This window comes from Rhea pennata, chromosome 12, assembly GCF_028389875.1.
Source record: "Rhea pennata isolate bPtePen1 chromosome 12, bPtePen1.pri, whole genome shotgun sequence".
NCBI classification, from domain to species: domain Eukaryota; kingdom Metazoa; phylum Chordata; class Aves; order Rheiformes; family Rheidae; genus Rhea; species Rhea pennata.
Genome location: NC_084674.1, coordinates 20,571,082 through 20,587,099, shown reverse-complemented (window position 1 = coordinate 20,587,099; position 16,018 = coordinate 20,571,082). Strand labels below are relative to the sequence as shown.

The 16,018-nt window shown below is 35.3% G+C and overlaps 1 protein-coding gene across 3 annotated transcripts in view; it reads right to left on the bottom strand.

Annotated features, from left to right (window-relative positions):
- CENPP (centromere protein P) overlaps positions 1-15,358 on the bottom strand; it is a 154,980-nt gene extending 139,622 nt beyond the window's left edge. Inside the window, exons 1-7 of one of the 3 annotated variants that reach the window (XM_062585235.1) lie at positions 15,272-15,358; positions 14,816-14,869; positions 13,162-13,316; positions 12,190-12,347; positions 11,738-11,826; positions 7,713-7,801; positions 120-216 (exon numbers count right to left, since the gene is read on the bottom strand). In XM_062585235.1, coding sequence (XP_062441219.1) covers positions 120-216; positions 7,713-7,801; positions 11,738-11,826; positions 12,190-12,347; positions 13,162-13,298 — 570 coding nt within the window. In that variant the 5' untranslated portion in view covers positions 13,299-13,316; positions 14,816-14,869; positions 15,272-15,358. Of the gene's footprint in view, positions 1-119; positions 217-7,712; positions 7,802-11,737; positions 11,827-12,189; positions 12,348-13,161; positions 13,317-14,798; positions 14,870-15,240 lie in introns of all 3 variants that reach the window. The other 2 variants (XM_062585236.1, XM_062585234.1) reach the window with 2 other exon arrangements.
- Between the last annotated feature and the right edge of the window lie 660 nt (positions 15,359-16,018).

Sequence of the window (16,018 nt, the reverse complement as noted above, 5' to 3'; positions counted from 1 at the left end):
TGCTACTTTCACCTTTGTTTCTCTGTCTTAAAATTTTGCTATTCAGTAACTGCCTAAAGAGCCAAATGGAGTGCTGAGCCAAATGGAGTGCTGATATAGAAAGGCTTGATAGACACTACCTTGAAATGTAGGAAGGTGCATCTACGATGTTCATACCAATCAGCGTAAGATGAAAGGCTTCTGAAAAATGGCAAAAGATTTCCATTTTCTTCAGTGCTGCAGAGTAAAAATATCTTTTATCTCAATACTAATCAGAAACATCAATTCTATAGCCTAAAATTTGCATTTCCCCCCCCCCAAGACTCTCATTAATATTGTTCAATTTTTAAGCCAGAATTCATTAAAATCCACCCTGACAGGAAAAAAGTTACAGATACTGAATAACTGAAGAATTCCTCAGGAAAAACAAGTAGTAATAAAATTAGTCCTATATACAATATGTGATAGCTTGGTAAATTCAAGTGGTGTTTCTGTAAAATGTTACTTTGACTTTATGCTTTTCCTCTAATACTCTTACTTTGTAAACTACATCACTATATATTCAGTATTCCTGTAATCTTTGTTGTACCTAACCAAATCTTTGATTGACATTTATTATCTATCTCTGCTTGCATTGCAGTCAACTTTGCAAGACTGACCTTGAAAATGGAGTAAGCAAGACTGACTGTTCACTAAATCATACATGGTATGTTAGACTGAACACAAAATTTTTAGCACACAATTAGATCACAATTTATTTGCCACCGTGGAAGACGGTCATATTCTTGATAATGGGTGAGTAAAAAGGAGACACAGATAATTCAGTGACTGAGAAGTGCAGTGTAGAGATGTTAAGAGTAATGCCAGGCCAGTTCTATCAAGAACTAACAAGCCTGCATGGAGCTGTGCTGGTTCTTGCAGAATCTCCCTCAGTGATTCTGCACAGCAGAGGAAAAGTACTGTTTTAACAGCACTATATTACTGCAAATATTTAATTTTTCATCCATAATACCTCTGAAAACAGAACGGTAAGTGGTATTCATTTTACTCCTGGCAGTTCTGAGAAATTTCCAATACAACAGATGAAGCATAAGAGAAAAAGAAAAAACCCTATGTTTCTGGCTTTGCCAGTTTCAGAGACTGAACAACATAAAATGAAAGTTATCACATACAATGATTCCATGCTTATTATAATAAGATTTTTCCATTTCTGTTGACCTCAGTTAACAGAGAAAAGCAATAATATATGATGCCAGCTAAACCTAAGAAGTTACGATTTGAGGGCTTCCATTCTACTTCTAAAGTTAAGTTAAAAGTAGAAGCAAAACATGGAAAAAAAAAATACAGATACTCCACTGAGAACATAAGGAAGTTTATTTCCTACATGTACTTCTTTCAGCTACACAGAAATTAAACCATTTAAGCTGCAATACCATTTCAAAATTAAATATGCACAGTATCTGATCCACAGATTTAAACATAAGCTTCCCCTCCTAAAAAACAACATTTTGAAATATATACATGACATTACTATTCAAGTCATTTCCAAACACATTCTAAACACTCCACTAGGTACAGAACCAAGGAGTGTTACACTGTAGACTAATTATCAGTTCTTGCAGCTGAGGAAAAATAGATGCAATTTTGAAAATAGAAGCTGTTCTTGAAGCACAGGTGAGTATTCCTGACAGGACAGCAAAATATCAAATTCACACCAAAGAGTAACATAACTTACTAACTTGGATTGAGCAGTCACTGCTATTTCTCTCAGTCTATAAGGTACTTATGATTTCCACATACAACAGACATTGCAATGTACCAAACACTAGGACTGGTATGCTCGTCTATGTCATGAAATTCTTTTTACAATAGAAATTCTGCCTCAGAGAAACAGTTGTAAGTCCAGTTAGAGCACTGAAAATACACTAGCAAAAAATAAGTGATATATTTTTCTACTTAATCACAGGCACTAAAGTTCTTTCAAAGTCAGAGAAAGTTTTCAGTACGTCATTTACTGTTATGTCCTCACAGGAAAACTATGTTAGTTTGTACATCAACTAACGTGTACCTAAGCAAAACATTTTTTTCTTTTTTAGCTGCATGCCATTACATTCCCTCATACAGCCCAGGAAGGCAGGCAGGCAACAAGAGAATAAAGCAAGCAAGTTACAAGGAAGTAATAACAGATGCAAAAATCTATCTTAGAACAACTATCACTAGAACCAAGTGAATTAAGAGACATATTTACTTAAGACAAATGCCATCACAAACTGAAGGGGCCTTAATCACTCTATTGTTAACAGCACAATAAAGGCCATCATTAGAGCTGAGAATCTGTATATATATTTTTAATCAAAGGAGGAAAATGAGGCTGAACTACTTGAAAACACTTTAGAGAAAGTAAGACGGGAGCTGGTTTGAGGGGTTTTCTCTTTAAGAAAAAGGAACAAAAATCTCTGTTGTTCAAAATCCTAATATTGTATTAGACTGTGAATGAGATCAGGATAGAGAAGGGAAAGGAGAGAATATAGGAAGATAGAATTTGCCAAATAACAAAGCATCCATTCAGCATTGTGGATAGAAGGGAGCAGAACACTTGCACAGTACGTACTAAGAACAATTCTTGTTGCTAAAGACGCAAAAATCCACAAAAGCTAAGAAAACTAGTATGAGAAGTTGAGTGTCAGCACACTTGAAGTGGCAAGATTCTTTAATTGTAAGGGTGACAAATCGTCATTGTTGATACGAAACCAGTCAGATGAAACAGACCACTAGCTGTTGTCAAAAGATACCTAACAAAACACTGCTTCGAAAATACAAAGATTTGTTTCAGTTACTAACATAGCATTTTTACAGATTTACATAACTTGCCTGGAAAGATCTTAAAGATACCTGACATACATTCTGGATTATTTCAGAAGGTTACAGAGGAGCTACACCCCGAGATAGACACTGCACATGTAAATTTGACTTTCAAAATCCTTCCCATTTCAGATCAGCTATTTGGGGGGGGGTGCGAAGGGTGGATTTCAGCACACCTGAGTGCAGAAACTTAAAGCTATTAACAGAACGGTTGCAAAAGCGTATTACCAAGTCATTCCAGCAGTTCAAGGGAGAACTTTGTCTCATATCCAAATCTGCTTATTATACAAGAATAGCAACTCCAATGTACTACATAAACATAAACTAGGAAAAATATATGAAGTTCATTCAGATCCTAAAAATGTAAAAGAAATCCCAAACATGTTTTATCCTAGCCTGGAAAGAACAGCATCATTAAAGGAAGTTACCAAAGCTAGTCATAACTGCCAACAAAAGCAGGCCAAGACAAAAAAAAAATGCTGGCTGAGTCCCTGAAATGAAGTAGACACATGCTGATTTACAATAGGTGACTAGCTTTATGTTCTGAACAGCTTTTTTAACCACAACTAGTAATGGGGCACACTAACAGAAAAAAAAAAAAACAAACAAAAAAAACCCACGTAGTATGGTAAAAATCCAGACAATCCAGACATCGTAATGACTGCCTACATCTCACTGGATAGTGAACATGATTCTAAACATACTGCAGTATGCCTTTTAAAATCTACATATGTGAAAGGGTGCAGTACAAAGTTTTGTTACAAAACTACATACTTTAAAAAAATCTTTTTAAAAAGTAGCAATTTTAATGAGTATCCACTTTATCTAGTTTACAGGAAGATCACAAACCAGAGGATAAGGAGAGGTATCTAAGCAACTGTTAGTTTCAACTGTTAGTCACCTACTGTTTTAGCATTAAGTTTTAATTTATTTCTCTATCCTCTCTGCTTACTCTTTCAGCAATACAGCAGATAGAGATTTTTACAGATAGATCACCAAGCAGAGAGAGGTAATTTTGGCTAAACTGTTCAGAGAATCAGTTTCAAATGTAAAAGGTAGCCTGCAAAAGGCATAGGTGTGCTCCCGAGAGAAGGGGGGTAAAATGAGTATCAAAACTGCTGTTGGCAGACTAGAAGTTGATGCAAACTGAAGCACAATCAGGCACATGCTTAGGAGCATCAAGCTCCAAGGCACAAAGACGCATCAAGCAGATTTTAAGAAACACAAAAGGGTAAAGACAGGAAGAAGAAACTATAGTGTTGAAAGAAGCACTGATAAAAGACTAAGACTTCTAATTCCTGACTCCTGATATACTTGAAACTCACTAGGTAATAGGGTCCTTTTCATCTCTCATCTTTAGCTAAGTGACTTTCTAACAGCACTGTTAACATCCAACTTGAGAACCAAAACTACAATACAGTAATGCCATCCCTGAACTCCTCAACTGTATCACAGAATAGCATTTTTTAAGAGTTTTAAGGAAAATAGACAAGAAAAAGAATCTGGCATTAAGGCTTCTTGGATCAAGTGGAACAGCTACATCTTGCACGAGACAACCAAGCAGCAAGTTACGTTAATATAGTCAAAAGATTATTTTGAATTCTGTTGCAGAACATAGAATCAATTTATGCAGAGAGCTCTGTTTCAAAATAGATAATTTTGAAAGAGAAGGTATGATGTATGGGTCTTGTTATGCCTGAGTATATACTTCTCTTATGTACAGATACAAAACTGGCTAAATTTAAGATAGCAAACTGGATTCAGTCCTTAGAAGGGATGGGGAAGAAACTGTTCTGCTGTGGATATACATGTAATATAAATGCTGTTCTGCATTGTCAGGAGAGCAAACATAAAAACACCACTTCAAATAAGTCTCTCTTAGCATTTAAACTTCTCGTAGACCAACAATACTGGGTCTAGATTAGGTAAATACCTAACTAGTCAAGATCAGTCTAATTCCTCAGCAGTACTATTATTGCTTTAACATGCACATGGCTTCAGCATTTAAAACTTTAAGCCTTTTCAGCCTGCTTTGGGAAAGAATTAAACATTACAAAATGTCACTGGAGTGTAAAGGAAAAAAAAAACACACTAGGAGTGGAAAATACTGATTTCCAAAGCTAACATCCATGTTACAGAGAAATTACCCCAAAACAGCAAAAAGCATTTAGTGACAGAAAGTAATTATGTACCAGCTTAAAATGACATGCTCCTACCCAAATGCCATTTCAGTTTTACAAAGTATTATCATCATTATCAACAAAATACAAAAGTATATTAAAAAAAACTTAACTATTGTAAAAGGAATAGGCTCCTCTGTTATTTTAAGAGAGGAAATATATTTTCACTCAGTGCAGTAAGACTTCTTGCATTAGGACATAAAACTAAGGAATGATTCTTACAGCTGTGCATGTTTCCCTCACTCCCACGATACATAACCCATGGAATATTTAGTATAAATCAGATATTTCACAAATCCTTCACTTTGACAGTTAAATTTTAACTAGTAAAAGGTAGGAGCAGTTCTCAAAATGTCTACTCCATCCCCCCCCCCCAAAAAAAAGCCCATTTGATTACATAATTATGCAATAGCTAACTATCTCAATCAAGTAATGGGAAATCAAGTCTACAAGAAAGACTGCCAACAGTTACAGACACCATGGTCCTCAACACTACAAGTATACCTTAAGTGATAATGGGTGCAAAAGGAACTCAAGTAAAGTTCAAAAACAGAAGAATAAATAATGTGATTACATTTGTATATACATTTTTATTGTCACAAAATGTTTAAAGAACTGTATGTCTTCTTAAAATACATATTATATATTGCAGCAGTATCCAGTTGAAAATAAATTAAATTCTTGAATTTTGTTTCTTTTAAAAAAGTGTTTTTCAAGTGCTCTAAAATTTCTGTTTTCTTCCAAAGCAGAATAGGCTTGGGAATTACAACTGTTTGCCAAGTTTTCAACTCCTGTGCTATTAAAAGACTCCTTTTTGTCATGTATTATGAAAAACGAAGCTAAAAAAATTAGAATGTTAAAGAGGAAAAAAAATAATTGTGGCCACCAGAGAAAACAGAACAGAGCAAGACAATGGATTTCACAAGCCTGGGCCAAGGAGGCAAAAGAAAACAGGAAACTGGCAGAAGGAAACAAACTGGTGAGGGGAGAAGATTTGGGAACCAAGATTCTGAGAGCAACTGGTTGAATAAAGAATAAAGGGCTAGCTAGGCAAAGATAAACTGGAAATGAAAAGGGGGGGACTGACTTAAAGTAAGAAACTGGAACTAGCTAAAAAGAGGGGACTGAGAAAAGAAGCCATAAAGGGAGATCTTGCAGTCAGATTGAACCAATCTACTATGAGCTGCTGTCAAAACAGACACTGCCAACGTTATTCCCACTCTGGCCATGTAGTTTCTGGCTTTGATCAGCACTAAATATCATGAAGTTGCAGGACAAATCAGATCTATACATCATATCCAACTGACTGAAGGTATTTAGCAGGGGGAGGGGTAGAGAGGGTTGCCAAATTACTTTTTCAGCAAAATGACTATATTGATCCTACTAGTCTTGTAGCTTCACAAGTATATACACTGATGCAAGGATAGCAAATGGGATGTGCAAATACTTGCTAAGGAGAGAATAGAATTGCTTTCTTTAGTTACAATATGACTTTAATTCATCTTATGGCACTCATGAAAACTTACACTTACTAATGAATACTGCTGTAATAGGAAAAAGGACCAGGGTAGCAATGAGACATGCACATGAGAGGAGTACTCAAGATAGCATGAAATAAAGCCTGGCATTACTTGAGGCATTCCTATCTACTATTACTATTAAGCTCCAAGACACTTCTGCCAAAATACTTCCAAAACACAGGGTCATTTCCTTTCCTAAATCCTGCTTCTCAGTGAGCGGTCAACTAGTATTCTCAGTTATTCCACTAACTTTAGTAGCAGAGATTTGTATGGATATACTAAACCTCTTCTTAAAGAAAAATTCAGCTCTCAGTACAAGCTAACCAAAACACAAGTAACGTAATAGATCTTTTCCCCATTCCCCCATTTGCCTGCCTTTTACCCTATCCAAAACTAAAATCATTTAAAGAACAGGATTAAGATTACAAGTCAACTCCCCAGTATTAATTAATAGGATTGTTCTCAGAGTAGCTTGCTAGCAGATTTCACAGTGGAATACCAGAGATAAAGGAAATTAGTTGATCATTATTTACATTGTGCATCAAAAGTAGCTGACGCCTCCCAGAAAACTATTTTTTTTTAAAAAAACATGTAGCCAAATGCTTGAGAGATTTAATATGTATGTTTTCTTAAACCACTGTACAAATATACTATTCAGATTTTTAAATTATTATTAGCTACTGTTTTCAAAACATTTGTGAAAGAAATCCAGAGACAAGTAAAAGAAATGCAGTGCTGAGCAGACAATTAAACAGCCAAGTAATGGAGAAGGATTTAGGATGTACGCTTCAGCGTACCCACCTATACTTGTATCTTTCTCTGAACCTAACTATTCCACACAGCTAGAATACATTATCAAAAGCCTTATTTCCATTTAACATGAATTCATAATAGTCCTTTCAAGCCTTAAAAACTGCATTCATTTCAACATCTCTCCCAGGGGATACAGACAAAGGATAGAAAGTGTTTAGATAGGGCTGATAACACGTTACTAGGCAAAGAAAATAACTCAGTATGAAAAGCTCAATATTGTCTTTAGTATCAGATAACCCGCAGAAGAACTTAAAAAAAAAAAAAGAAAGAAAAAAGAAAAAATAAAGAAAAGCCCATCAAAAAACAAACAAACAAACAAAAAAAAAGAACATCCACCGACACACCCCCATCCACTTACCTGGACACAAACTTGCTTACACTTGAACATTCCCCAGATTCCATTTTAACTTTGAGATCAGTAATAATGGCAGACACTCTTTCTTTGTTCTAGATAAGAGAAATAACAATGCGTATCAAATTTCTTCAATAAAGAAAAAAATAGCAAATACAACAAAAATATATGCAAAAGCTGCTAACTGCAAAAATACTTAAAATAACATTCTTTGAAGTACAGTTTATTTATCTAAACATTTTATTTCATTCTAACAATATCAGTACACAGGGAATGAGGCCTTTGGAATAATGCCAGAATTACTCCACATGGAGAATACACATACATAAAGGGAAATTTAAGAGGATCATCTACTTCCTTTCATGTCACTTTCACTTCTTTAGTCAAAGTTTCTCCTCATTTTCCAACACAACTCCTAGCTCTTATTTAAAGCAGAGAAGTCAAATATAACAACATTTTATCCAAAAAGCACAAAAATGTTATCCTAAAGTTAACAAAAAGCTAGTTTTCACTTTTTTTTAATTTTTTTTTTTTTTTTTTTTTTTTTTTTACAATAACAGTTATTACTCATGGATATCTGTATGACAATACACAATTAAAATGTTTCCAGATTAAAATATCTAATGTACTGGAAAAAAAAAAAAAGAAGAAAAGTTGTTCAAATAGTAGTAATGAGACTACAAAAGAATTCAATTTCTATTATATATTTTAGAGCACAACAGATCAATATGCTAGAAAAAAGTGAATGAAAAGACTTTAAACCATGGCTTGAGAACCACAGCAAATGCTTCACTTTATACAAGAGACCTTATACTTTGTTTTTCCTATATGCAGTCGCTACAAACAAACAGGAACGACAACACAGAGGAAACAAGCTTAATGGACAAGTTGGAGTCAAAACAAGTACACCACAACAATCCATAGTACCGGTTGGAAAGCAGCACTGCCAACACTGCTATGAATAAAGATGGAAAAAGTGAGCCAGGACACTATAAAATTTAATGGATTGAGTAACATCAGGAAAAATCATTTAAATTCAGAGCAAGAGACAACATGGGCAGGGAACTGTGAAGAAGCTGCTAGCAGTTACAAGCTAATATGCTATCAGAAGACTGATTTTCCATGAATGCATTCTAACATATGTCAAGATGCCATCTTGGGGTCAAACAAAAGTAAGATTAAAAAGGAAAGATTGTGAAAATAAACGAACTTTTATTTGAATGACTACCTTCTCAACACTTTTAGACTTGTTCTGTCAGATTTTCAAACTAATTGATTATATCCTTTCCTAACACCCAAGGAAAATAATATAAAAATCATACCATGTTTTGACATTAAATGTCTTCTACATCCACGTTTTGACTTGTAAGCATCCCCCTGTGCACAAGTGTGAACAGATGGGAGCTGCTCTGCTTGCATTCCAAGCTGCCAAAACAATAGTCAACTCTGGAATATAAACTGTATGCTAGTCTTACACTGTGCCAAAACTGAAGAACCTACTAAGAAGAAAATTTTGTGAAGTAGCGAGTGACCAGTACCACAGTAGTAGATAATTTTGGCCACTGAAGCTAGCCAGAGTGAATTCAACCTGCCTATCCTTCTTTGTACAGTTATATCATGGAATACAACTTTTAATATTAATGACATTTAATATTTTGTTTAAAACCAAATCAGAAATAATAAGAACAATTTGTTATTGTATGATTTGATACTATATATCAACTGATTTGGTTATGGACACTACAATTAATTGTAATATAATTTAACTACTAAATAAACAGATCAAGTTAGTGTGAAAAAAAAAAATCTTACTTCTCTTCTGCCTGATACCAATGTATTTGCTACATCCTGAGCATTTCTTAAAAACAACTGTCTGCTTTCATTTCTCAAGGTGGACGAAACTAGTTGCAACTTTACACCATCTTATCAATGCTGATCTCAGTGCAGAGTATTTAATATACAGCTGTTAATGTCATACCTTCCAAAACAGGCATACATAATTCTCCATTTTTATAGGCAAAAAACTTGAGGGATTTTAAAAAAGTTATAGCTAAGTTTCCCAGTTTTATTATTCCAGCCTGAAGTCACAACTTTGAGAGCTACGGAGGCAGAACTCTGCATCCACACAGAGGACCCATTGACTTCAGTGTAGGAAGACAAGCACAGTATATTAAGCCTGTAGCAACACAGATGTAACTTGCCACTTCTTTTACAAAATCAAAATAGCCAACAATATCTAGGCAAAAATGTGTGAATGCAATTCCTCACATTCTAGTTGCGAGATATGCTTTTTTTCTTCTGAAGAAATGGGACAAAGTAATTTTAAAATCATATAATTACAAGCCTGTATTTCTTAGAAATACAACCCTTTTAGCTTTAATTTTAGAACTATTAAATTCTTTCAAAATCTGATTTAAATAGTTCTAAACAGAACTGTGCATTAATGAAATACAACTCATTGTGTTTTACAACTCTGTCAAACCATTAAAGTTCGGATTTGTACAATAGCTGTAACACAGTAACACTGGAAGTAAACATTAAACCTTTGATACCATTCAAGTTCATATACAATCACAGAAGCCACACAAAGAGAAATAAATCTATGTTTAATACAATAAATACATTTCTTGACTCGGGTATACTACATCAAAAATAAAAAAAGGGTTATATTACACAAATAAAAATTTTACTCTGCAATAGTGTCTGCATAGGTAACTTAACAATTTTCAGAACATTTCTATAACCCATACAATATAGGCAAACAAAATATTAGACTCAAAATTTATTAACTTGGGGTAAATTGATACATTGTCTGTACTATGATTTAAATTGCACACTACAGGCACCAGATTTTTTTAAAAAAAACAAAATACTAATTCATGTAAAAAATTAATTCAGATTTGTAATTTTTCCAATGAAAGTTTTTGTCTGGTTGTTGTTGTTGGTGGGGGGGGTGGTTATACTTGCTCCTACATATATATCACCTGCTCTCAAAGAAATAAATGGTGTGTTTCATTAGCTTCATACTGAAGTATTACAGTTTTAGGCATTAAGTAGATAACTACTGCCATCTAACGGTATTGTAGATTTAAGCATCATGAATATTTCAGGACTATTTAAAATAGTTAATATTTAAATAAATTTAAGATCAAATTATTCATCTTCACTCCATTAGGTTAAGTTTACAGTGGAACAGAAGGTCATCATTCTGCAAAGTGTGTAAGTGATAAATAAAGAATAATCCAACCAAGTCCCATGATTGATCCAGGCTATTTCCAGGCTCAAAGTTAAATGCAGTTTTATACAAGTAGATCCTAAAATATTATCACCAGGACCACAAATTTTAAGTCACACAGGGACTTAAGAGGCTGCAGAATAACCTCATTCAACTGAGCTTTCGCAGTCAGGAATGGTGCAGTACATACATGAATACCTAAATATTAATTTCCTAAATTCACAACGGTTTTTCTTAAGAATAAGGACATCTTTCTATAGCAAAGTAGTTTAAAAGTATTAGTTTCAATCATTTTCCATTTGCAACCTGCCTTCAAAATTGAGCTGCAAAGAGCTGAAAATCAAGTTTGCTTTAGAAGAAAATTCCTGATGTCAAAAACATCATTATAATTTTGAGTAGCAGCTGTTTTCCACTGTTCATCATTTTAGACTCTGTGCCAAGAATTCTGATAAAAGTGTTTCCCTGTAAAATGTCTGCAATCACTAGTGTAACTTCTATGCAGTCTCCATGGTGTAATGGTTAGTCATGCTAACCAAGCAAGTAGGATGCTAACCAAAGTTTAAAAAGAAAAAAAAAATAAAAAGCAGTTGTTCAGATTTGTATTGTTTAGTTTTTCCTCAGTTCCCTCAAGACAGGTGAGAAGAAGAAAATATTCTTTGAAATATTCTTTAAGTAAATACTTCTGTACTTGAAGTAAAGAAGTAAATATTAACACTTGCCCATTTGTAGTTTTGTTAGTTTGATTGGGTTTTTTTGGTTTTTTTTTGTTTGTTTTTAAAGATGCATTGATCATTACCTTTATTTCAAGAACCTGAAATTCCAATTGAAAAGGCAGGGAGCGGCAATTTCCTGACAACTTGTGCTTCTGTATTGTTCTGTTTCCAGCTGTTAAAAACAGAAGTAACAAAATACTTGATTAATATTTGATTATTCTATTTCTTCTATTAGTCACAGTTAAAGTACCAACCGATATTGAATATTATATAAACCATGAAACTAAGTGGAACATACGTCAAGGGAAAAAAAAAAAAAAAAAAAAGACAGCTAATTTCATGGTACACAAAGCACTTGCTATGGAAAGCATGACATCTATCAGAAACAGTTTCATCAAGAAAGGTAATTACTTTATTACTTTGGAATTCAATTTTTTTTTCCTGCGAATGTTGAAAGTAAAGTTACAACACACATCTGCAAACCTAACAACAGAATGCTTGGTCTAGCATCACTAGCAGACAGACAAATGCTTACTTTTTTCCACAGTTTTCTTAGAATGACTTGTGAACCAAATACCAGTAAACTTCATTAAAAATAAGAGATCTGCTTCTAGACTTTCAAGCTGAGCTTTCAGGTCTGATGGAGATTCATGTCCCTTCAACTCTTCCTGAAATTCTCTTTGGAATGACTTGCTATGATCAAAAACAAACAAAAAAACAACAAAAAAAAATCACAAGGGCAAAAGACGCAGGTATAAGAGTATGTTATATCACATCAGTACATCAATACTGTTAACATAAAAGGATTTTGGAACGTTGTGGTGTATCAGTTTTCAGTGAGCCACATTTCAGTTAGACTGAAACACCAAACTATTCCAGCTAACATAATGACTTTAGGATCACTGCTATGTAGACAGTCTTTATTACAAGTTATGAGATGCACACATCCATTTGGAGGAACATATAATGAGCTGGGATACTTTTAATAATCTAAATGACCTATTTTATCTATAAAGAGTATATTTACTAGGCAATAACATTTAAGTAGTGTAAATAAAAAGCAACAAAGAAGCACTTCCTTAAGCTTGTAGCTAATGACAACTAGTTAGTGTCCCCTTCCAAATTCTCTCTTTCAAAAGAAAAAAAAAAAAAAACGAACACACAAACAAACATGTATGAAGCTGATTCACACTACATCATGGAAAACATGATCTTTGCAGCAAACAGCTTGGCAAGGCCCACACTATAACATATTGTACTCTGATCACTACGACTGCCCAAAGAAAGATAAATAAATAAAGGCAGTAAAAAGAAATTAACTATTTACTTATTATTTATTATTCTTTTAACATATATGACCCTTGTCCTAAGTGAGCTCTGCATTATACTAAGCACTGTAAAAATAACACAGGGAAAAGTCCTAATGCCACAAAATAGAGGCAGCTTAACCTAAACAACTTTGAAAAAGAATGATTAATATTAATCCAATGTGTTAAAAGACTCATACATTGACATTAGTATCTCCTCATCGGAAAAAAACATGGATTCTTGTTGGCTGTCTTCATACTTTTCAGCCAACATTTTAATTTCTTCTTCCAACGACTGAATTTCATCTTCATAAACTTGATATATGCTGTTCTCCATTTCTCAGAATCACTATTACTATATAAAACAAAAGGAATATACTTCTTAGGTTAAAAAAAAAAATCAATTTTCAACACCAATTGTTTTTATCCAAGGAATTAATTTTTTAAAGATAAATATAATATTAGGAAATTGTTTCTCTTCCCCCTCTATTTAAAATGAGACAATTTATTTGCATCTTATGACTTTTGAAAACCGAAAAATTTATAGATAAAGTTGTTAAGTATCCCAGGTGGTTTTGACAAATGCAGTAATTAACAACATTTTCAAGAACTCTGTGAAAAGAATCACAAGGTCTCATTTGTTATGAAAAATTAAATGAATTTATAAACCGCAATCCTCAGAAACCAAAATCCGTGGAAATTGACACCAATCTGAAAACAAGATTAAGCTAAATGGCAAGGAGTTGATAGTAAAGTACTTCATGCAATATAACTCCTTCTAAAACTGTGGAAAAGCGTATTTATAAAGACAATGGACTGCAACCAGACATAATGAAGGCAGAAAGGCTGCTTTTTCCATGCAATATAATTCCGCATGAAATCAAGCTTCCTAAATGACATGGTAATTCATCGTGCTAAAAGCATCATAACTAGGAAAAATTCTACTTCCAATGACAGCAAGAGGAAGCTACTAGATATCATCAAAAGACTGAGAAAGAACAAGTTTCTGAGCACTGATTTTATGTAACAAAAAAAGAAAAAAGGCAGTTTTCTTCAAAATAGGTATTGAATCAAAAAAAAAAGTGATAGTTTTGTTGTATTAGTTGCTGAAGACCTAACTGAATCTAAATTTAGTAAACAGAGTAAATTTAAGACATAGATAACTGCATAGCCTCTACAAGCAAAAAATAAGCCAGGAACTGATTGCAAGACAAGAAGTTTTTTTTAAGTTTTTTAATAGTCATGATTCCATCCAGTATCCATCCATTTCAGAACAGCATCTGAAAGTACAGATTATGTTTTACATATAAAACCAAAAACTTCTAATGCTAAATAAGCTTTATTTTGTGAGAAAGGTATTAAATGCCATCAAAGAATCACAGTGATTGTGCTTAGCTATGAACTTTCTCTAAAATTCTAAAATGGGCATATGCAACATGTGCCAACAAACAAGATTAGCGGGGACAAGAAACAGAAGTTTTTAATGTGTCCTACTGGTTTTCTTTATCTGAGAGTATACTAAAAAAGTTAACTGGAGGAGAAAAAAAGCCAATACCCCGAGGCAGATTGTGGGTTAATTCCTCTCAATAGCTGGCTCTTCTGAAAACAGTAGTAACACAACATATACAGTGCTTACAGCCACTTTACCTTCAGCATTTTTACCAGACTGTAGAAGATTCGAAGACTACTTCTAATTTTAAAGATAATCTCCAGAAGAAAAAAGCCTATTTTTAAATTTTAATTAAATTAAAACATACTTTTAACAATAATTAACTATTGCTACTCAGGCTAAACGTGCACGCACCCATATACACGTTTGCGCGTTAACACCACATACCGCAAACTTCCACGTACCTTCCGTACGCACGTCAAGCACTTGCTTTTATGCTGCCCCCTCTCCAAGAAAAGCTGGAAAAAGCAAGCAAAACTTTGTGAGAAACGAACTACTGGTGGGTGGGTTGGTTTGTTTTTCTTCTCTCCACATCTATCTGCCTTTAAATCCCACCAGCGGACACCTGGAAAAGAGGCCAGGCCAGGCCGCACCACACTGCGCCGCCGTTGCCCGCCCCAAGCCGCGGCGGCCTCGCAGGTGCCGCAGCTGGCGGCGCCCCCCCCACCCCCACCCCCACCCAACGGCCGTGCGCGCGCCCCGCGGAGCGGCGCCTTCAAACTGCGCGCCCAACGGCCGGCGGCGCCCCGGGCGCCACCACCGCCGCCCTCAGAGAGGGGGAGAGGCCGTCCTGCTGCCCGCCAGCACCGCGCGCCCGCGGCGCCCTCACCAGGCAGCACAGCCCCTTGAAGCGCACTAACCGCCGCTCACACCCGGCCATCGTGACTAGGTCCCTGTTTTGTTAGATATTTCCGTATCTCTTCAAGTACGTCTTGCGCGAGCTCCCCCTACCTTTCTCTGTGGTTGGTTAGGCGCAAGCCTTCCGGAGCCACGGGACCACCTATGTGCCCCTGATACACTTGACCGGCTGCGAACAGTAACCAGCTAGCTAACAAGGACGAGCCTGAGCCCGGGCGGGTCAGTAGGCGGAACCCTTTTCTCTGAGCGTGCGCTAGGAAGAGGTGCGGGGGGAAGAAGAAGCGGGCTGCACCGCGAGGAGCACATGTGGGAGGCGGTGAGGGAGAAGCTCGCGGGTGGGGGCGTCTGCCGGTCGGCGGGGGCGGCGGCGCGCGGCGCTATTTTATTCTATAATATCATTTATCTAAAGCCAGGTGTCTTTTCATAGATATTGTATATCTTAGTATTTAATGCCAAAGGTTTACAGATTTCTTTGTATCCTTCATTTGGATGTTGAACTGTGGCTTTAGTTAGTGAATTCAAATCTGTTATCACTGGCCAGAGTCTGCTGACTTGACCCATTTGTAATGTGCTGTTTATCTGAAGTCTTGAAAGATTTTGAATGATTAAAAAAAAGACTATCCTGATCCATATGTTACTTTCTGTTATTTTTCTTTTAAAAGAATGTAAAAAGCAATCACAAATTATATACTTCATGAGTATTTTCTTCTACTGCTGTTGTGTGAATGTCTGTAAGCTAATTAACAGAG